The sequence below is a fragment of the Biomphalaria glabrata genome, chromosome 3 (assembly GCF_947242115.1).
Source record: "Biomphalaria glabrata chromosome 3, xgBioGlab47.1, whole genome shotgun sequence".
NCBI classification, from domain to species: Eukaryota; Metazoa; Mollusca; class Gastropoda; family Planorbidae; genus Biomphalaria; species Biomphalaria glabrata.
This window is the reverse complement of record NC_074713.1, coordinates 15,365,718-15,389,599: the sequence shown is the minus strand read 5'-3', so window position 1 is coordinate 15,389,599 and position 23,882 is coordinate 15,365,718. Positions and strand designations below refer to the sequence as shown.

Here is a 23,882-nt window from a genome sequence, read left to right as displayed (position 1 = left end):
CTTCTTCGTCTTGAAACTGTCAGGTAGAGTTGGAACTCTAGGCCAGCAAAAGTGAACAAAGGCTCGCTTTCACCGGCCTGAAAGAGAACAGTGTACACTGTTCTGTCTGGCGGGTGGGTCAGACTCGTGGCAAGAGACCGCGTACACTAAGACCCCCGCCATTTTCCTTTTCTATACAAGGCTAACCGTGCGGGACACGCCATTTATGTAATGGCCCCTTGAGGAACAGCGCCTGGATTGTGACAAGGTTGTGGGAGCTTTTTTGCAACTCCGCGGAATGCACTGAGGATGCTCTCAAAAACAAATTAAAATATCTGACGTTTGGGCACGATTACACAAGGGAAGTAAACCATTTTAATCGGTTTTGAACAAGTGTGTAAACTGATTTACGCCCCTTGTGTATGTATTTCTGGATGCTTGATCAATGTGTAATACCAGCTTTCTAAAGTAGACCTATATCTTGATAACTTATATATATCGCTAGAAATAGCTAATAGGACCAAATAGATGGTCAAAATATGAAAATTTAACATTTGCATACTATACTAAACTTACTACACATTCTTTATAGAATTAGAACACTAACTAAAGTATTTTTTTATATTTACGGAATAAGATTTGAATAAGATATTGACCCTTTACAAAACAATTAGATCAATTAGATATTCATTATAAGACATCAGTTAGGCCAGGTTTGCATCTAACTTCACATTCACTTTCACCTATCTTTTGGTCTACTGGACCGTTGGGGCACCACACAAGATATGCCAACCTTCTTTCTCCATTCTTCTCAGTCATTCGTCTTTGATAGAATTTCATTCTGGTGTTCTTTCTGAAAATATTGTTACCTGCCTTTTTACCTGCCTGGGTGGACAACTTCGGGACCGATTTTGAGTTTGTGTTTCCAAACAAACTGTCTTTGTAGCCTTGTTTATTTTTGCGCCTAAGCCAGTGTGTCAATGTTAGTAAAACTGAAGAAAGGTAAGGGTGAACAAACGTTTTTTTTTTCATCTGTTATTTAGGCATATTAATTATATTATGCTTGTATGTTGTTACTCAGAAAGACACAAATATAAAGGAACATTTCTTATTCCATATGCTAAGACATGTACATACACATGCTCCTTCATTGTGCCATTGAACGTATTGTCTGAATCCGCCGGAAAAACCAGCGACTTAGCAGAGTTGTCTCTAATTAGTAGCCTACGCACTATTAGATAGTGGCAAAGAACAAAGAAGCAGACCATTTGAAGTAAACATCCTTCAGATACTCTTCACAAACCTGCATCCAATTTAACATAAAAAGACAAGTCCTAACCTGGAACTCCCAAAGAAAGAAGATGAGGGAACGGCCCATGAATACATGGCGCCGCGATTTGGAAGCAGATGCCAAGCAGATGGGCAAGACGTGGAGACAGTTGGAGAGACTCGCCCAGAACTGAGACTCCTGGAGGAAGCTGGTTGCTGGCCTATGCCCCAGAAGGGACCACAGCAGAGATGAGATGAGATGATGATTAGATAGATACTAAGGATGTAATTATTATTATTTTTTTTAAAGAAACGTCTGTTATTTATAAGATTTAGAAACCAGTGTGAAGAAGTTTCAAGGTAAACTTTAAAACTTCTCTTCTCGTACAAGAGATATAAAAAATAAAGATTGTTGAACTTTAGAGGGAGTCTGATAAACTGACCTGCGACTTTTATAAACTTGCTGTTACCTGTTGTTTTATTTATAATCTATAAGCCGATCATAGTGCAAAATAAAAGTTCAAATACTATATAATTCACTTATAGCTAGGCCTAAATATTTTAAACTAATATTTTTTCATTATATCATTGTCTGGTAGCGTGGCCGAGCGGTCTAAGGCGCTGGTTTAAGGCACCAGTCTCTTCGGAGGCGTTGCCATTTGTTTTTTTTTTACTTTTTTTACGTCTCATTTTTCATACATTTTAATTTTTACAGAAACATCCTGGAATGGAAATTGTTCGTGCGTACTAACAAGTCCCTCGTACCAAGGACCATCAACGGGAGCCAACACGACAGTAGCCAACACAAGTATACGACAGCAGGAGACCATCGAGAAGCTCTATCACGCATCAGTGCCTCTATGAAAGATGTGGCCATCGCAATGTGTTTGGAGAAAGCCGTACTTGTATTTGTGTTGTCTTAAAATGTTTGATGAATTTAACACGTGGTACGTTAAAGTGATATTACTACAATAAAATACTTTATTACTGAGAGGCGGGACCCTCTAACGGTGTAGGCCTTATTTTTGTTTCAAAACATAGTACCTTGCTGTTGGCCGTTTGACTACATTTCATGCTGTATTGTCATTGTTCTGCATGTAAAATTTTGCTTTTAATAATCAACGTAATGATTCAGAAACATGTAGTAGTTTATTTATTTCGGACATTACATGAATTCGGACATTCGCTGTTTTTGAGGTCATTAAATAATTATTTTAATATTTATCATAAAACTATCGCGCTGTATAATGTGCTTGTCCATTTTCCAATGATTCTGGCCCAATTTCCTTTCATTTAGCTGTCTTTTTATGTAAGAAAAAGGAATTTCAAATTTATTAGTTAGGTTGTTGTTTTTTCCTATGTTACCCGGATGACTTTACCTCTTTCTAGGGTTAAGACTATATTTTTTGATTGGCTAAGTCTATACTAATGAGCCCGGCAATATTTATTCTTTTTTTAAAGCTTATTTATTAGATTTATAAGCCAAGTTGTTTGATTCCATACAAAAAAAAAATTAATAGGGTGTCCGAATTAAATTTCAATTTCTTACCAAAATTTATTTCGGACAGCCAGTTTTGAACATCAGTAAAAATGATCTTATATTACATTTGTTCGTTTGTTGTTGTTTTTTTAATAGAGAATAAATGGGCAAATGTTTGGAGTGAGCTTGGTACATTGAATGAAGTTAACTGCTTAGATCTAGAACTACTAGATAGATCTAGATTAATACACAGAGAATATAGAGGATTCAGTTAGGCAAGAATGGCTATCCTAACATGTACTATACTACAAAAGATCATCTGACATCTGTATTAGAAATTTATTAAATTAATAAACAAAGAACACACACATTCAACACAAATCTAATCATGCAAACAATTCAAATATAAAATAAGTCCAAAATTCGGCATAGAAGTCACTAACCCAGTGACCTAATTTTGGTAGAATAAGTGCGTTCATATTTTTACTTTTTGTGTTCGTATTTATGCATAATACCGAAACATCTTAATGATTTAATGTGTTGGTTTATGCCTTATCTTAAAATTTAGTTAATGTTAGTAAAGAATTAAAATCTGAGTTTATTGAGGCCTAAATATAATAATAATAATAATAATCTTTATTATCCGTGAGGAAATTTGTCTTACAATTTGTGCATTACACCAAACAAAAAACATTATAACTATAAGAAACCAAAGTGTACATTCACACCAGACTCACTCATAATTTAGGCCTACATGTGACAAAGTTTATACCAGAGCATGAAAAAATCAACACATTAGATAAAAATAGTTTCTCCTAATCCTGCTGGGGTCGGATAGTAACTATTAATTACGAGGAAAACTGGAACAGTTACAATAAAACTAACACTAAATAGTTGCCTAGACAATAGACGATCACAGCCGGAAAAGTTTTCAGAACTTTTCTCACTTTTCGATTTGCCAACAGGTGTTTTTTTTTTTTGCTTTTTTTTCCCCAAGCCAATGTGAACTGTTAATCAATGATAGCCTTTTAGAATTGACAGTTCATAAGATGCTGTCTTTACATAAACTGAACAGCATTTCGAAACCAAAAATATCATGTTAAGAGCTTACATATAGCCTAGATGCAGGAAAGGGCTTCAAAAATATGGAGTATCAGGTACTAGTTTTTGAGAACTGGTCTGGCTTTCGAAGCTGAAGGTGAAAAGGGAATCTCCTTTCGCGGGGCCCCTCTCATGTGCGGGCCTGGGGCGTTTGCCCACTTTCCACCCCCCTAGGCCGCTACTGCTTATAACGTTAATACCATTGAATATTATGAATTTTCCAAACCTACATTACAGAGAATGTCAATTAATGACCTATGACCATAAATTAGAGACAGAGTACGATATCTGTGATTATACTCACTGCAGTGTCTTTCCTTCCATTGGTTTAATAATTAATGATTAATACATTACAGTTGCTGCTCTAAGTTGGTCATGTTCTATTAGAATTGTAGCTTTAGACTTTAGTAAATTAGTTCATAAATGATATAATAATAACTTAAAAAAATATTGACCATTTGATAATTTAAATGAATATCGGTAGCGTGGCCGAGCGGTCTAAGGCGCTGGTTTAAGGCACCAGTCTCTTCGGAGGCGTGGGTTCAAATCCCACCGCTGCCACTACAACTTTTTTTCTTTTTTTAAAATTTCAATGCGCTGCAAATGGAGCCAGAACAAATCCACTAATAGATTACGTAATAGTCACTTTTATTGTGGCCTTCGCATACTGGGTCACTGGGTGTGGGTAGATGTGTGTGCACGCAAGCTTTCTCCCCCCATCCCAGCTACCTAAAGAAATATTTTTCAGTGCTTCTGCACACTGCACCCTTATTAAAAATTGTATATAGAGCCATTCACCGACTTACACTCTTATGATATCGTCAGAGCTGAGTGATAGATGGCTGCGTGGTCGTGCTTTGCGCGTTGAGCTGCGGTTTGGATCTCAATGCCTTCGGGTTCATACCCTGCACACCGCCACCACCCTGTCGTCCTGCAGGAGGTGTGGACTGGGTGCTGCCACCACCCTTACGTCCTGCAGGAGGTGTGGACTGGTTGCCGCCTGCGGGAGGTTTGGACTGGGTGCTGCAACCATAAACATACTAGCGAACTTGGAGTACCAGTTGAGCAGACAGACCAACATACTAGCGAACTTGGAGTACCAGTTGAGCAGACAGACCAACATACTAGCAAACTTGGAGTACCAGCTGAGCAGACAGACCAACATACTAGCGAACTTGGAGTACCAGCTGAGCAGAGAGACCAACATACTAGCGAACTTGGAGTACCAGCTGAGCAGACAGACCAACATACTAGCGAACTTGGAGTACCAGTTGAGCAGACAGACCAACATACTAGCGAACTTGGAGTACCAGTTGAGCAGACAGACCAACATACTAGCAAACTTGGAGTACCAGCTGAGCAGACAGACCAACATACTAGCGAACTTGGAGTACCAGCTGAGCAGAGAGACCAACATACTAGCGAACTTGGAGTACCAGCTGAGCAGACAGACCAACATACTAGCGAACTTGGAGTACCAGCTGAGCAGACAGACCAACATACTAGCGAACGTGGAGTACCAGCTGAGCAGACAGACCAACATACTAGCGAACTTGGAGTACCAGCTGAGCAGACAGACCAACATACTAGCGAACTTGGAGTACCAGCTGAGCAGAAAGACCAACATACTAGCGAACTTGGAGTACCAGCTGAGCAGACAGACCAACATACTAGCGAACTTGGAGTACCACCTGGGCAGACAGACCAACATAATAGCGAACTTGGAGCACCAGCTGGGCAGACAGACCAACATACTAGCGAACTTGGGGTACAAGCTGGGCAGACAGACCAACATACAATAGCGAACTTAAGTACCAGTTGAGCAGACAGACCAACATACTAGCGAACATTAGTACCAGCTGGGCAGACAGACCAACATACACAAGCGAACTTAAGTACCAGTTGAGCAGACAGACCAACATACTAGCGAACTTGGAGTACCAGCTGGGCAGACAGACCAACATACTAGCGAACTTGGAGTACCAGCTGAGCAGACAGACCAACATACTAGCGAACTTGGAGTACCAGCTGAGCAGACAGACCAACATACTAGCGAACTTGGAGTACCAGCTGAGCAGACAGACCAACATACTAGCGAACTTGGAGTACCAGCTGAGCAGACAGACCAACATACTAGCGAACTTGTAGTACCAGCTGAGCAGACAGACCAACATACTAGCGAACATAGAGTACCAGCTGAGCAGACAGACCAACATACTAGCGAAAGTGGAGTACCAGCTGAGCAGACAGACCAACATACTAGCGAACTTGGAGTACCAGCTGGGCAGACAGACCAACATACTAGCGAACTTGGAGTACCAGCTGGGCAGACAGACCAACATACTAGCGAACATGGAGTACCAGCTGGGCAGACAGACCAACATACTAGCGAACTTGGAGTACCAGATGGGCAGACAGACCAACATACTAGCGAACTTTAGTACCAGTTGAGCAGACAGACCAACATAATAGCGAACTTGGAATACCAGCTGGGCAGACAGACCAACATACTAGCGAACTTGGAGTACCAGTTGAGCAGACAGACCAACATACTAGCAAACTTGGAGTACCAGCTGAGCAGACAGACCAACATACTAGCGAACTTGGAGTACCAGCTGAGCAGAGAGACCAACATACTAGAGAACTTGGAGTACCAGCTGAGCAGACAGACCAACATACTAGCGAACTTGGAGTACCAGCTGAGCAGACAGACCAACATACTAGCGAACTTGGAGTACCAGCTGAGCAGACAGACCAACATACTAGCGAACTTGGAGTACCAGCTGAGCAGACAGACCAACATATTAGCGAACTTGGAGTACCAGCTGAGCAGAAAGACCAACATACTAGCGAACTTGGAGTACCAGCTGAGAACAATGACCAACATACTAGCGAACTTGGAGTACCACCTGGGCAGACAGACCAACATACTAGCGAACTTGGAGCACCAGCTGGGCAGACAGACCAACATACTAGCGAACTTGGAGTACAAGCTGGGCAGACAGACCAACATACAATAGCGAACTTAAGTACCAGTTGAGCAGACAGACCAACATACTAGCGAACATTAGTACCAGTTGAGCAGACAGACCAACATAATAGCGAACTAGAATACCAGCTGGGCAGACAGACCAACAAACACAAGCGAACTTAAGTACCAGTTGAGCAGACAGACCAACATACTAGCGAACTTGGAGTACCAGCTGAGCAGACAGACCAACATACTAGCGAACTTAAGTACCAGTTGAGCAGACAGACCAACATACTAGCGAACTTGGAGTACCAGCTGAGCAGACAGACCAACATACTAGCGAACTTGGAGTACCAGCTGAGTAGACAGACCAACATACTAGCGAACTTGGAGTACCAGCTGAGCAGACAGACCAACATACTAGCGAACTTGGAGTACCAGATGAGCAGACAGACCAACATACTAGCGAACTTGGAGTACCAGCTGAGCAGACAGACCAACATACTAGCGAACTTGGAGTACCAGCTGAGCAGACAGACCAACATACTAGCGAACATAGAGTACCAGCTGAGCAGACAGACCAACATACTAGCGAACTTGGAGTACCAGCTGAGCAGACAGACCAACATACTAGCGAACTTGGAGTACCAGCTGAGCAGACAGACCAACATACTAGCAAACTTGGAGTACCAGCTGAGCAGACAGACCAACATACTAGCGAACTTGGAGTACCAGCTGAGCAGACAGACCAACATACTAGCGAACTTGGAGTACCAGCTGAGCAGACAGACCAACATACTAGCGAACTTGGAGTACCAGCTGAGCAGACAGACCAACATACTAGCGAACTTGGAGTACCAGCTGGGCAGACAGACCAACATACTAGCGAACTTGGAATACCAGCTGGGCAGACAGACCAACATACACTAGCGAACTTGGAGTACCAGCTGGGCAGACAGACCAACATACTAGCGAACTTGGAGTACCAGATGGGCAGACAGACCAACATACTAGCGAACTTGGAATACCAGCTGGGCAGACAGACCAAAATACACTAGCGAACTTGGAGTACCAGCTGGGCAGACAGACCAACATACTAGCGAACTTGGAATACCAGCTGGGCAGACAGAGTAACATACACTAGCGAACTTGGAGTACCAGCTGGGCAGACAGACCAACATACTAGCGAACTTGGAGTACCAGCTGGGCAGACAGACCAACATACTAGCGAACATGGAGTACCAGCTGGGCAGACAGACCAACATACTAGCGAACTTGGAGTACCAGATGGGCAGACAGACCAACATACTAGCGAACTTTAGTACCAGTTGAGCAGACAGACCAACATAATAGCGAACTTGGAATACCAGCTGGGCAGACAGACCAACATACTAGCGAACTTGGAGTACCAGTTGAGCAGACAGACCAACATACTAGCAAACTTGGAGTACCAGCTGAGCAGACAGACCAACATACTAGCGAACTTGGAGTACCAGCTGAGCAGAGAGACCAACATACTAGAGAACTTGGAGTACCAGCTGAGCAGACAGACCAACATACTAGCGAACTTGGAGTACCAGCTGAGCAGACAGACCAACATACTAGCGAACTTGGAGTACCAGCTGAGCAGACAGACCAACATACTAGCGAACTTGGAGTACCAGCTGAGCAGACAGACCAACATATTAGCGAACTTGGAGTACCAGCTGAGCAGAAAGACCAACATACTAGCGAACTTGGAGTACCAGCTGAGAACAATGACCAACATACTAGCGAACTTGGAGTACCACCTGGGCAGACAGACCAACATACTAGCGAACTTGGAGCACCAGCTGGGCAGACAGACCAACATACTAGCGAACTTGGAGTACAAGCTGGGCAGACAGACCAACATACAATAGCGAACTTAAGTACCAGTTGAGCAGACAGACCAACATACTAGCGAACATTAGTACCAGTTGAGCAGACAGACCAACATAATAGCGAACTAGAATACCAGCTGGGCAGACAGACCAACAAACACAAGCGAACTTAAGTACCAGTTGAGCAGACAGACCAACATACTAGCGAACTTGGAGTACCAGCTGAGCAGACAGACCAACATACTAGCGAACTTAAGTACCAGTTGAGCAGACAAACCAACATACTAGCGAACTTGGAGTACCAGCTGAGCAGACAGACCAACATACTAGCGAACTTGGAGTACCAGCTGAGTAGACAGACCAACATACTAGCGAACTTGGAGTACCAGCTGAGCAGACAGACCAACATACTAGCGAACTTGGAGTACCAGATGAGCAGACAGACCAACATACTAGCGAACTTGGAGTACCAGCTGAGCAGACAGACCAACATACTAGCGAACTTGGAGTACCAGCTGAGCAGACAGACCAACATACTAGCGAACATAGAGTACCAGCTGAGCAGACAGACCAACATACTAGCGAACTTGGAGTACCAGCTGAGCAGACAGACCAACATACTAGCGAACTTGGAGTACCAGCTGAGCAGACAGACCAACATACTAGCAAACTTGGAGTACCAGCTGAGCAGACAGACCAACATACTAGCGAACTTGGAGTACCAGCTGAGCAGACAGACCAACATACTAGCGAACTTGGAGTACCAGCTGAGCAGACAGACCAACATACTAGCGAACTTGGAGTACCAGCTGAGCAGACAGACCAACATACTAGCGAACTTGGAGTACCAGCTGGGCAGACAGACCAACATACTAGCGAACTTGGAATACCAGCTGAGCAGACAGACCAACATACACTAGCGAACTTGGAGTACCAGCTGGGCAGACAGACCAACATACTAGCGAACTTGGAGTACCAGCTGGGCAGACAGACCAACATACTAGCGAACTTGGAATACCAGCTGGGCAGACAGACCAACATACACTAGCGAACTTGGAGTACCAGCTGGGCAGACAGACCAACATACTAGCGAACTTGGAGTACCAGCTGGGCAGACAGACCAACATACTAGCGAACTTGGAGTACCAGCTGAGCAGACAGACCAACATACTAGCGAACTTGGAGTACCAGCTGAGCAGACAGACCAACATACTAGCGAACTTGGAGTACCAGCTGAGCAGACAGACCAACATACTAGCGAACTTGGAGTACCAGCTGGGCAGACAGACCAACATACTAGCGAACTTGGAATACCAGCTGGGCAGACAGACCAACATACACTAGCGAACTTGGAGTACCAGCTGGGCAGACAGACCAACATACTAGCGAACTTGGAGTACCAGCTGGGCAGACAGACCAACATACTAGCGAACTTGGAATACCAGCTGGGCAGACAGACCAAAATACACTAGCGAACTTGGAGTACCAGCTGGGCAGACAGACCAACATACTAGCGAACTTGGAATACCAGCTGGGCAGACAGAGTAACATACACTAGCGAACTTGGAGTACCAGCTGGGCAGACAGACCAACATACTAGCGAACTTGGAGTACCAGCTGGGCAGACAGACCAACATACTAGCGAACTTGGAGTACCAGCTGGGCAGACACCACAAATATTGAAGGGGTATTTTTTAAGCTTGAAACCCCGCTGGCAGGGGGTTTTAAACTCAAAACCCCTTTGGCTACGCTCATAGATTTTAGAGTGTCTACGTTGTTTTTTTATATTAGAGAGGTATTTTTTGTTTCACACCCCACTGGAGGAGGTTTAAACTCAAAACCCCCTTTGAATACACTCATAGAATTTTGAGTGTAAAATTTGCTTTGTTTTTAATATTAAAGAGGTATTTTTTACCTGTAAACCACGATTTTGGGGGGTTTAATTAGACTCAAAACCCATTAAACTACGCTCATAACATTTTGAGTGCGTAATTGCCTTTTTTTTTATATTGAAGAGGTGTTTTTTTAGCTTCAAAGCCCGCTGGAGAGGATTTTAAACTCAAAACCCCTTTGGATACGCTCATAGAATTTTGAGTGTGTAATTTGCTTTTTTTTATATTGAAGAGGTGGTTTATCGTAAAGTTTGGAGGGGGGTTTTAAAATCAAAATCTTCATTAGCTGTGCTCTTGGATTTGGGGATAGTAGTTTGCATTTTTTTGTTTTGTTTTTATAAAAGAGGGGGATTTAACTGCAAAACCCCTTGGTAGGGGGTTTTAAACTCAAAACTTCCAGGTAGTGATGGTTTAGTATTAAAATCTCACCTAAAATGAACAAAATGAAAGTATAAAATCAGTCACTAAATTCCATTTCGGTGAACACCCCCCCCCGCTACGCCCATGATTCATATCATGAATGCTTTTCAGATTAAAAAGTCAACCACATACTATTCAATATTTTTGAAGACAGAAAAAAAAACACACTTTGTTATTTTAATATTAAGTCTTGTTTGAATAATGTCACATCTTCTGAAAGTTCTTTATTTAACTAGAATGAAAACTCATCTTCAATGTCGCTGCGATATGTGGAAGTCAGCTACTAACAGTGTGATATATCCAGCAATGTGTCAAAAATACCTCAATATTTTTTCTTCTTTCCGTCAAGTATAGTGACGTCTGGCTATCTATTATCAATGGTTTCCAGTTTTCAAAGCTTAAGTATTCCTTGAATTTCTCTACACTAGAACACAAAATGATTAAACCTAGCCCACATTAGTACAGCTTTGAAGACAACTGTTCTTTGCTTTTTAAAGCAGTTTAGAAAAACATTCGGTTGACGCATATGTGAAATTACGATATTGAAGTCGATTGCAGTTAAATTATTAACTCATTAAAGTATTTTGCGATAGTGTGTTCATTTAGTTGGAATCTCATCTAGCTACTGTCAAAAGTAATGTGTATAAAAAAAAAAGGACACGAAACAAATTAAAGCATTTTCTCTTTCTGGTGTCAATCCCCCCCCCCCCCCCCCCTTTCCCCGATGGGTGTCATCCATTGATCTTCGCAACCCCTCCCTCCCCAGTGATGCAACTGCTCCAACTATCCCTATATCTCATTTACGCCTAGTTCTAGATCTAATCTATGATCGCTTGACGTCAACTCAATTCATATAATGCTGTATTCGCCCTGTATTTTATGAGAAAATACAATAAAGATGCATATTTAAATTGTGACCCCGCCGGACCAAGTAAAATAAAGGACGCTTGGGCCATGACGCCTTCATCAGCTAAAAAAAAAAAGGACAAACAATGAACACAAAATAGGCTTATAAGATAAGATAATTTACAAAAAAATCTTTTTTTTTTCAATGAAAATTCTTTTCGATGATTTAAACCACAAAAAAAAAAAAAAAAAAAAAAGACGCCAGATTTAGACCTAGTCTAAAAATAACACAGACACTGCTTAAACAAATGAACAAAAGTGTTATGATTTAATAATAATAATATCTAGATTATCTAGATCTAATTTTAATACTTATTAAAATTAAACATGATAAGACTTGTTGCTCGTGACAACACAAACTTGTTTACTAGGTAAAGCAATGCATTATGGTATGTCGAAAGGGAACCAAATTTTCGACCAATCGTATGCCATGGAAGGTTCATTGCTGGGCAACTTATAGGCTTGAAAATATCATTACTGCTGCCGCCCAAGTTAGTCTAGACCAAAAGAAGACAAACGAAGATAATCAACCTGTCTCACTCAAACCAACTCTATCCACCTTTTTTAATCGTTTAAACAACCTCCACATGTAAGTATGATTAGTGATTAGTAGATTATCTTATGCATCTATCATTCTATCTAGATATTCTGGATCTATTCTTGATCTAAAATTGGAATGTCAATCATTGACTTGACTCAATCAGTCAATGTGAATGTCATGTGACATGATCATGATGAACATCATTATGATATCATACATGTCATTGTGACCATTGTCAGTCACTGTCAATACTGTCATGAATTATGATTTAGATCTAGATATAATGAATGTCTCGATTCCGAAGACTAGTACTGTAAGTAGACTGACTAGACGACTAGACTAATCATAAACTTCATGGTAAAAAGTTAAAAGTATCAAAGATAAAGTAAAGTTAAGATAAGGAAATGATCAGTCTTGAGTGGGACATCATGATCATCATCATCTGATCATGTTATGCAAGATTAAGTTAAAGTTGTTACTTGAGCAATGAGTGTACTGAACATGACTAGTCTAGAATCTAGCTAGATCTAGATCAAGATTTTGAAGATAGACCTAGTCAGCCTAGTGAGAGTCTACAGTCTAAGTCACGTCTATAGACTCTACCTGAACACCGATTTTCAGGAACGATCTAGATTAACATCATTAACTACGTCAAATTTTTACTTTATTTTTTTATTTGGTGAAGGTTTAACTTACAAAAAAAAACTGAAAGCAGACTCTTCTTCTTCAAGTAAAGGGTATTAACTATATATTACCACTCATAGTCAAGATTTTATTTTAAAATAAATTGGGTCACTTCATTCTCCTATGCTGAACACAGTTTTTGTTCTTTCCCCTTCATTGGACAATGAGCACCTTTGCTCCCTTATATGGGTGTGAGTTACCGGGGGAGGTTAAAACAATAGCTTTACATACATGGTTACAGAGAATCTAAAAAACTGCCATCTGCTTTGGAAAACGTCGATTTTTGCTCCAAACATAAAAACAAATGAATTACAAAAAAAAAAAAAGCGATGCATACAGCGAAGGAGAATTTGATGGGGTGTCCCAAATCTAAGAGCTTACTCTAAATCTACTAAGCTAGATATAGAATCTAGATCTAGATATATCTAGAATTTAAATTTATGGGAAAGTCAGTGATTAATCATAGATTGAGTATCATACAAATCTTCTAGATCCAGAGATTAGAATCTATATAGATCTAGATCTTTCTATATTCTAGATCTAGAGTACTTTACTAAGACTTTACTCTTTAGCACTAGACTAAAAAACTAGATATATACAATGTCAAATGCACTCTATATATAGATCTACCAGTATATTGAGAGCCACTAGATTGTGACTAGATTTAGATCTCTCTCTTAGATCTAGAGCACTGTGGCTAGCAGAGTTTGAACTTTGGATCATCAAGTCTAGATTCTAGATCCATTAAGAGAAGGAAAGATTCATTTTATTTGCATGTAGGCTATATAGATTCTAGATCTACATCTAGTTAAGTATAGTCTGTAGCTTTCTTTTACATCTAGATCTAGTTTGGATCATTCTAGTTTTAATAGTCCAGTTTGTATTTGCAGAGTAGAGGAATAGATTCATTGAAGATGGCCTTAAGTCAAAAGTGTGTTGATGTGCCAAATAATTATAATCAAAATTTAATCTAGATTCTAGAAATTCTATTACTAGATCGATTTAATTAATTTTTATTAATACTACAATTTGCCTAAGTAAAAATATGGTTCATTCTAGTAAACTTCCCATTTCAGACCATTCAATCTATGGGGCAGATGATGTAAGGGTCATCTGTTTCTGGGGCTCACTGTTAAGAGAGTGTCATATAACCAGCACAATCACCAACTTCCTATCCTTTTCCCCAACTAAATTCATGTGCCCATTAGAGCTGGGTGGACTTGTCTCAAAATTAAAAATCTTAGTTTAGTTTTCACAAGGATTTGAACCCGGTAGCCTTTGGTTCGGAAGCCTTTACCAATCAACCATGGTCCCTCCAAAACTAAATGGATCATCTTTTTTAAAATTGAAAATCTTTTTTCTAGGAATTTAAAATAAATTTTAGACTTCATATAAAGATTTATTTTTTTCAATTTATATAGCTTATTACTGTCATGTGTTTAATTACTTCTCTGTAGATCTAGATCTGTGTTCAGTGAAACTTTATGCTTTCCGCTGTAACAGTTCAGACATTAAAGATTCTTTTGGCAATATGATAAGCTAAAGTGAAGATAAGAACATTTGTTTTTCTGCATCTTTGTAAAAGAAATAGATCTAGGCTGTGTGACTGACATTAAATGTGTGACTGACATTTTAAAGGAACATTCTGAGTTATAATGGTCAATAGTGCAATACCTCTCTGGTTATGAGCATTTTATGTGGAGTGCCAGTTGCCCTTGTCAGATTTCTTGTCATCCATTTCTTTAGAACTAAATATATGAAAATAAAGACAACTCATCCAATTGTGCCATCTGTTTTCTTGTAGTCCTATACATTTCTAAAGAGCTATCTGATAAGTATATTGCCTTATATAGGTCACTTACCACTGGTCAGTTCAAAGTTAATTTGTAATTAAATTGGACTAATGGGATAGAAATATCTAACTTGTTTTTATTTATGTTCACAGTAAGCAAAATGTCTGAAAGAAAAGCTGTAATCAAGAATGCTGACATGTCTGAGGACATGCAACAGGATGCTGTGGACTGTGCCACACAAGCATTGGAAAAATACAACATTGAAAAAGACATTGCTGCCTTCATCAAGAAAGAGTTTGACAAAAAGTACAACCCCACATGGCATTGCATAGTTGGACGCAATTTTGGTAGCTATGTGACCCATGAAACAAAGCACTTCATCTACTTTTACCTGGGACAGGTTGCTATTTTGCTCTTCAAGTCTGGATGAAGTGCTTCATAGAAGCAACAAACTTTTCTTTAAGGGACCTATATTTAAGAACTTTGTGAGGCCTGTGAAGTTCCAACTGTTCATCTCCATAGACAATACAAGGTGATGGCTGGCGTGTTGAAATCAAATTATTAATCAAAGGCTATCTTCAAGAAATTTAATTGGACAATACATTTTTTTCAGAGCATTGGTTTTCTCAGTAAAGCTTTATCAAACAAATTAATCTCCTCTCTGATGAGTTCTAAATCATTTTTGTTCCTTTTGGCAGCCATAAAATGTAAAAAATATAAAACAGAACCAAAACTTTTGCCTGTAAATAGTTGATATGATGTGTGTATGGCTGGTGCAATATGACTGTTAGTGAACTGTGAGAAATAAATGGTTTGCTATATTATATGAAAAATGAACTGTCTTTCTTTGCATGTTTGATTTGATCAGAATGGATGACTAGTTGGTAGCTTATGACACTTCTAGTAATGTTAACAAGCAACAGTAAACGTGTGTGTATCAGCATTCAAGTTTATTAACAAGACTGATAACAAACATTACAACTACATTAATGAATTGAATACATTCATTGGAATTGAATGCATAAACAAATATACATTATTCAACATCATAGTAATATATTAAACATTCTATTGTTTTGGGGATAGGCTAAGTCATAACATGCTAAAAACATTTCTTAAAAATGTCGAGAAACTTATTCTGTGTAAAAGAAATAATTGTTTAGTAGACACTTCAGTTTTAGATAAAATTAACAAAAATTATGCAGCTAAAGTTAACTATTGATACAAGTAGCATACAGAAGTGACTAATTATGAATGAATACACAATTAAAATAATACAATTTCAGTATGTGCTCTGGATAGCTTGTGCATTAAAGTAAGAATTTGCCAGCTATTGAGTCCAACCTGTCAAACTAGAACATATGAACTAAACACAAACTCATTTTTAAATTATTTGTTGACTAAACAGATTTGACTGATTGTTCCTACTGATGTGTGTGGAGTGGAGATATGAGTAGTACAGACATCCTAAAATTACACATTATTTCAATAGTAGACACACCCAGATGTCAATGCATTGAAGTACAGATTTTATTACATTCAATGTACATACACATGAGCAATTATAAAAACAAATGCATCTTGAAAGGGCCTTAATACAATACAAAAAGGACATATGGCAAGTGGTCTCTTGCCTTTATTGAAAAGACTTATAGCCCTTGAACATGCAATGTTATTGGCCTTATGTCCAAGATAATTTTTCCACCAGTTTAAGAATTATCAGTACAAGATAGAAGTTTGTACTAATTTGCCATCTAATCTACATAACTTCAACCTAAATATAGAAGTTGTAACCAAAACAAGAAAACGTATCTGTCCAAATCTATCACCATAATAATAATGGCAATGCCTTACGATTCCAAAGATTAAGGATGTGTGCAGTGTTTCAAAGTGGTCACAATTAAAATCCTGAAGCCACTTATGCACTTAAGTAACATTTTATTACATTAAAATACACATGTCATTGTGTTTTTAGGGTTTGTAGTTGATCCAGTTTGATTTTTTCTTTAGCTTATCAATAGGAATCCAAATTTTAAAATTATAATTTTTGGATTTTGCTAAGTAAATAATTTTCAGATACCCAGAGGTACCACTTCACACAGAAAATAAAAAAAAAATAATGCACACAGACACACAAGTTTATAATAATAAAAAATATTTACACATTTCTATTTTGCACATATTTTGATTAGTAAGCCAGTAACTGTCAATGAAAATGGTCAGTCTTACTATTTGTATTGGCCTACAGGCCTACTCTAGTTCAGCTTCACAATGTGGTTCATCTCTTAATAGTCACATATAAATAATGAAACAAATGGTGCAGGTTGGTTATCAGTCATAAAGCTGTACTAACGTTACTGCATCTGCTATATTATTGATGACGAAGATTTATAGATGATTATTGCCTGGTTTCTGATTGAAAGCTTTATGCAAGAACCATGCAATTTATTAAATTAAGGTTGCAACAATCTTGAAAAATTATTCTTTATAGGTAATATGGAATTTGTGATACTAAAAAAACTATATGCATGTTTTTCGTATTTTCTAAAAAAACAAACTTATGTTTGGATTGAGTTTACATTCCTAAAAAACTTAAGGAACAATTCATGTTAAAATTTAGATTTACTGGGCATTAGCTTAGTAAATAAAACAAAAAGATTATCTAAATGAAAATTTTGCTAAATACTTGTAAAACATTTCTACTAAGGCAGGTAGGCCTCTGCTATAGTTCAATATTGGCAAAATTAGAAAAGTTTTATGAACTGCGCACCAAAAAAATGCCAAACTAGTTTCTGTTTCAGAAAGTTGTTTTCAAACAAAACTTTGCTTTGTCCAATGCACAGAAGAATAAGTCTGTGGATATTTCCAAACTGTGAGTCATGTTATGGGTCTCTGCCAGCTTCACTCTGTACAATATTTTCAGCACTTGGTGTTCGGCTGATCTCATGAACCAGCTCCTGGTGTTCACTGATTAATTTTTCAAACTCTCTCTGCCTCTGACCAGCACTTTCCTGAGATAATAGATTTGTACAAGTTTAGGATGACTACATCTCAAAAACAAGTTTGTTAGATCAATACAATTAAATTTAATAAAAAAAACAAACTTTTACTCATAAATTATTGAATGCCAACATACAATATCTTCTAGAACAGTGTTTCCAAAACTTTTTCCTTAACGGAACACTTCGCACATTCTGAGCATTTACTGAAACACTTTGCTTACTTTTGTTTAGAGAGATTAATTCATGTGGTGGCCTACTAGTTAATTATTCCAGTAGTTTGTGAAACACTTATTCAGGCCTCGTGAAACAGTTTGGGAAACACTGTTCTAGAAGAAACTGAAACCCGTGATTCATCTGGTGATTCATCTGGGCTCATCCATTGTCGTTCCAAATAGGAGTAATAAATATATTATTTTTTATATAGCAATAGTATTAATACTTTTGAATACCGGTAATAATGATAAGAAATATTTTAATACCATGCTAGAAAATGCCCATTAAAGCAACTGATAGTGTCATGATAGGGATGGGGAAACATTGGGAGCATGGTTCAACTTGGAAAGTTTTGGAATGTTTTTGTCATGACATACAAATATCTTGCTCTGGATTTCTTTTGATACTTATTCCAACCTTGACTTCAGTTGCCAATGAAACCATCTCCATATCAAGTTATTTTGTTTTGTTTCATATACCATACATTGTTTCTGTATCCAAAATATTTTACTAAAAAAAATAAAAAACCAAACAATTCAAAGTAAAATTATGGAATGGGTTACAAGTTAAAATTGCAATGTCCAGGTTGCTTCCCTTTGTAAGAAAGGGGAGGAAAAAAAATACTTTCTACAAAATACTATAGACGGAAATGAAGTTAAGCAAAAATAACAAAAAAAATATTGTAATGTGTTGCAGTAAACATTTGGAGCCAATTTGACTGTGAAACAGTGTTAAAAAGCAAACTGACAAACTAACAAACCACAGGATGGTTCAATAATGAAGACTAGAAAATTGAACTGCAGTGAGTTATAGTAGCAGTATAGGAAACTTGGTCAGCCTCACCAAATGAATCCATAATGCACCTATGATCAATGTTACTGAACCTCACACAATATACCTCTGACCAGGGACACCGACCATCCCATAATGCACCTATGACCAGTGACAGTGAATTTGCAACAACGCACCCATGACCGCCCACATTGAAATCCCATGAAGCATCTTGGATCCGCCACATTGAAGGTCACACAAATCACCTAATGTTCTGACAAAACTCACACACAGAATTCTATTTCTTACTGTGGTATAGTACTTTTTATTAAGGTTCTATTATATACAGAAGGTTAAGTGAAGACATGTTTAGTATTTATAATGCTTCTTCTTCTTCTTCATCGTTCTCATTGTTATGTTGGAGTGTTCATATGACTAGACCAATACATGAGATGAACTGCGCAGTGGTTTCCAAATCAGGGAGCTCTCCATATAGTTTTCTTTCTATTGGGGTGATTTGGGGCCAATGTCTTATACGGGCCTCTTGGTAGAGAGAGCAGTTTTGGAGGACGTGGTCGGCATTTTCTGGTGATACTCCACATGGGCAGATTTCACTGGTTCCAATTTTGAGCTTCCGGAACATGTGTTGTCGCATTCTGTTGTGTCCGGTCCTGAGTCGAAAGATTAGACGTTGGTCTTGTCGGGATAGCTTATAGTAAGCATCATCTTTCTTGTGATTTGGATGGGAGCTCGTCCATTTCTCATTTATTTTATCTACAATTAATTTCTTCATTTCTTCTGGATAGAGTGCAGAGTTTACTTGTGAGTTTGTTCTCCCACTCTTGGCGAGTGTGTCAGCCTTCTCATTTCCTGCTAGTTGTATGTGAGCTGGTATCCATTGAATAACAGTTTTTTTGCTGTTGTGGTTGAGCTTTGTGAGTGCTGTTCTGAGGTTTTTAATATAAGGGGAATCAGAGTTTTGCAGGCTTTGGAGGGTTGTTTTTGCGTCTGTTAGAAAGACAATCTGACTGTGAGGGGAACTTGGATGATTTGCTAGCATGGTAGCAGCTAGTGCTTCCCTTTCTGCTCTGTGACTGTCAGAGAGCTCTCCAGTTACAAAGGATTTTTCTAGTTTTCCTCCATCTGGCCATTCGATAAGTATTCCAGCTCCTCCATTTGTGGTGGCTTTATGAAATGAGCCATCCGTGTAAACTCTGATCCACTGATTGCTAGGGTAATTGGTATGTAGAAAACAGTTCACTATTTCCTTGAGCTCTGTTGGTCTGTAATCAGATTTTCTTTTTATGTTTTCCATATGGTCCCTTATAGTAGGAAGAGGGCTTTCGTCCCAGGGTGGAGATTCATTATAGTGTATCGAGGATTCCAGAGTAATTTTTTCAAGTTGGTGTTTCTTTTTTAGGTTTAGAGATTCCTGTATGAAATTGGTCCTTTTGAGACGGTTTTTTGTGCCAGTTTTGTGGATTTTAGTTCTGAGTGGGTGCCTCTCCAAGGTTTCCAATTTAGTGAATTGGGAAAGGATTTTTATTTCTCTATAATGCTGATTTAGTGAATGACCCGGAAGTGATGTTCTTTATTAGTAACATGAATAAACATACATAGGCCTATATATAAATTTGCATAATACAATAATAAAAATAATAATATACCACACTTACCATAAGTGATAGTGCAATAAGTTCTGACTCTTTAGATTTGGATAACTTCTCAACTATTGATGTTTTTCTAACTCTGCCTTTTGGAATGTCTGGAGACAGGTAAATAACATTTTGAATCCAGTTATATTCAAAACTAAATTAATAAAAAATAAACATCTAATCATTTTCATTTATTCAAAGTAGTTTTAACCTAAAAAAAGGGACACATTGTTTATTAAAAAAAATATTTTTTTTAGTGAACACAGAGTTTAAATGTTTATTCTCACTGCATTAAGTTTATTATAACACTACACTGCTGTGGTCATTTAAAAAGATCTGCTGATACTATCTCAATATTCGTATAAGTTGCAGATGTGCAACAACAAGTTTATTTTTACAGACAGGAAGTGGCTTTGTTGACAAAAAAATATACATATATTTTGCCTTATCAAGCACAGGCACAGGGGTGTAGCTAGGAATTTTGCATTGTTTGGGGTTCGAGGCGTAGGGGGGCTTGACTCTTTGAGAGGCCCCTGCATTTTGCATAATATTTAATTTTTAATGTAAAAAACACTAATTTGGGAAAAGGGGGGGGCACCCTCTCAAGTGGGGGCCAGGGGGGATTTTCAAATTCTCCCCTCTCCTTCCCCCACCCTAGCTACGTCACTGCACAGGCAAAATCATCAACCACTTGATAAAAGTCACCAATTTATCCATCACCTTCAGGCTGAAGGTCATCTGTCTCAAGGGAATCTATTTCCACCTCAGCGCTTTTCCCATCATCTGTTTCCAGTCCGAGCATAATGTCTGCTCCACTGTTGGATGTGGTCAACTTGACACGTGGACGGACTTCCAGACCACTATTTAATACATCACCTGATGATATTGAAAACAGCATCAATAAGTATGATAGGTATTGTAAGCAAGTCTCTTGCTTTTAAAATGTAAGGACACACTGAGAGACTTACAAGGAAGGGGATGTTGGAGGTGGAATGAAAAACTGATGGGTTTCAAAGATATTATACGTATCACAAAGATATTATACGTATCACAAAGATATTATACGTATCACAAAGATATTATACATATCACAAAGATATTATACGTATCACAAAGATATTATACGTATCACAAAGATATTATACATATCACAAAGATATTATACGTATCACAAAGATATTATATGTATCACAAAGATATTATACATATCACAAAGATATTATACGTATCACAAAGATATTATACATATCACAAAGATATTATATGTATCACAAAGATATTATACATATCACAAAGATATTATATGTATCACAAAGATATTATACATATCACAAAGATATTATACATATCACAAAGATATTATACGTATCACAAAGATATACGTATCACAAAGATATTATACATATCACAAAGATATTATACGTATCACAAAGATATTATACGTATCACAAAGATATTATACATATCACAAAGATATACGTATCACAAAGATATTATATGTATCACAAAGATATTATACATATCACAAAGATATTATACATATCACAAAGATATTTTATGATACTATGATAGTCTGGAGAGCCTACAGTTTTCAAGCCCATATTAATTCTAAATCTAAACCCATCCATCTTGGGGAAAGACATAATTGCAGGCACAGAAACTTGGCTACATCCTGAAATTTATAATGCAGAAATTTTCAATAGTAATTATGAAATTTTTAGAAAAGATAGGGCTGATAATCATGGAGGAGTTCTTTTAGCAATAAAAAACACTCTTATAGCAGAAGAAATTACCTTACCTAACTCAAAAAATATAGAATCAACATTTTGTAAAATTAATACCACCTCAACATCCCTAATAATAGGCAGCATTTACAGACCTCCAAATTCTAGTTTAGAATACATGCAGGAACTATGTAATCAGATTACTACACTTAAAGAGACAAATAAAAATGCAGTTTTTTGGATTATGGGTGATTTCAACCTACCTGATATAAATTGGAAAACACTAACCATAGATAAACACCAAAACCTTAAGGACATAAATGAGCTTTTCATAGAAACTTTACACAACCTAAGTTTAGATCAAATCATTAAAAAGCCAACTAGATTAAACAACACATTAGATCTCTTCTTAACCAACAGACCTGGATTAGTAGTTGATTATGATATTATACATGGTCTATCAGACCATGAGATCATAAAAATACACAGTCAGATAAAAACAGTAGCCAATACAAAACCCAAAAGAAAAATCTTACTCTGGAATAAATGTAACCTAACACAACTACACCAAGCTGCATTAAACTTTCAACAAACATTCTTATTAGAAAAAGACATTAACCAACCAGTTGATGACCTCTGGAATTTCATTAAAAACCATCTTAAAAGCATTATAGAAAATCATATACCAACTAAATACACATCAAACAAAATAAATAAATGCTGGTTTAAAAATAAACTAAAGAAGCTTTGTAAACAGAAGGAAAACCTATATAGAAAATTTAAAGAAACTAATGCAGAAAGAGTTTACAAAAAGTATATAAAAATTAAACACTTAACCCAAAAAGTAAGCAGACAGCTGCAGAGTGAATACATAAACAATGTAATATCTAAAGATAACAACAAAAACCTATGGTCATACATTAAGTCTAAGAAAATGGAAACAACAGGCGTAGCGCCATTAAAAGATGAACATAACATAATACATAATGATAATGAAACTAAAGCAAACATCCTAAACAAATACTTTGCATCAGCATTCTCAGCCCCAGGAGACAAAGACATATTACTGAATTTGAACCAAGTAGACAACATAGAAGATATAGCAGTACAAGAAAATGGAATTCAAAAACTATTAGCCAACACCAAACCAAATAAAGCTTCTGGACCTGATGGTATTCCAGCTAGATTACTCAAAGAACTAAGTAATGAGTTAGCCCCAGTGTTCAAAATACTCTTTCAGGCTTCACTTAACCAGGGCAGAGTACCAAAGGACTGGAAAGAAGCTAATGTCACCCCCCTATTTAAAAAAGGAGAAAAATCTGACCCAGGAAACTACAGACCAGTATCACTTACCAGCATCACATGTAAAATCCTAGAACACATAATATGTAGCAACATCATAAACCACTTAGACAAACAAAATGTCCTCACACCATACCAACATGGCTTTAGGAAATATAGATCATGTGAAACACAACTAATAGGACTAATTGATGATTTTTCAAAAGGTTTAGATAATAGTGAACAAATAGATGCTATCTTACTAGATTTTTCTAAGGCTTTTGACAAAGTTCACCACCATAGTTTGCTTAAAAAATTAAAATATTTCGGCATTAATG

General features: G+C 37.8%; 2 protein-coding genes and 1 non-coding gene across 5 annotated transcripts in view; 2 read left to right on the top strand and 1 right to left on the bottom strand.

Moving 5' to 3' along the window:
- The first annotated feature begins 4,308 nt into the window (after positions 1 to 4,308).
- On the top strand, positions 4,309 to 4,390 carry Trnal-aag (transfer RNA leucine (anticodon AAG)). Its single transcript has one exon. It is a non-coding gene; the product is annotated as a tRNA-Leu (tRNA).
- A 7,918-nt stretch (positions 4,391 to 12,308) lies between these two features.
- On the top strand, positions 12,309 to 15,735 carry LOC106076533 (dynein light chain 2, cytoplasmic). The gene is made up of 2 exons (XM_056023619.1): positions 12,309 to 12,469; positions 15,051 to 15,735. Exon 2 carries the CDS (start codon positions 15,059 to 15,061, stop codon positions 15,326 to 15,328), a length of 270 nt encoding a protein of 89 aa, XP_055879594.1. The 5' UTR covers positions 12,309 to 12,469; positions 15,051 to 15,058; the 3' UTR covers positions 15,329 to 15,735.
- Positions 15,736 to 16,016: 281 nt separating this feature from the next.
- Positions 16,017 to 23,882, bottom strand: part of LOC106079740 (uncharacterized) — a 115,668-nt gene continuing 107,802 nt past the window's right edge. For all 3 annotated transcript variants that reach the window (XM_056023615.1, XM_056023617.1, XM_056023618.1), the window contains exons 12-14: positions 21,260 to 21,415; positions 20,561 to 20,649; positions 16,017 to 17,909 (exon numbers count right to left, since the gene is read on the bottom strand). In XM_056023615.1, coding sequence (XP_055879590.1) covers positions 17,781 to 17,909; positions 20,561 to 20,649; positions 21,260 to 21,415 — 374 coding nt within the window. In that variant the 3' untranslated portion in view covers positions 16,017 to 17,780. The remainder of the gene's footprint in view (positions 17,910 to 20,560; positions 20,650 to 21,259; positions 21,416 to 23,882) is intronic.

Coding starts and splice junctions, on each gene's coding strand:
- LOC106076533 (XM_056023619.1), top strand. CDS start 15,059: ATGTCTGAAAGAAAAGCTGTAATCAAGAATGCTGACATGTCTGAGGAC.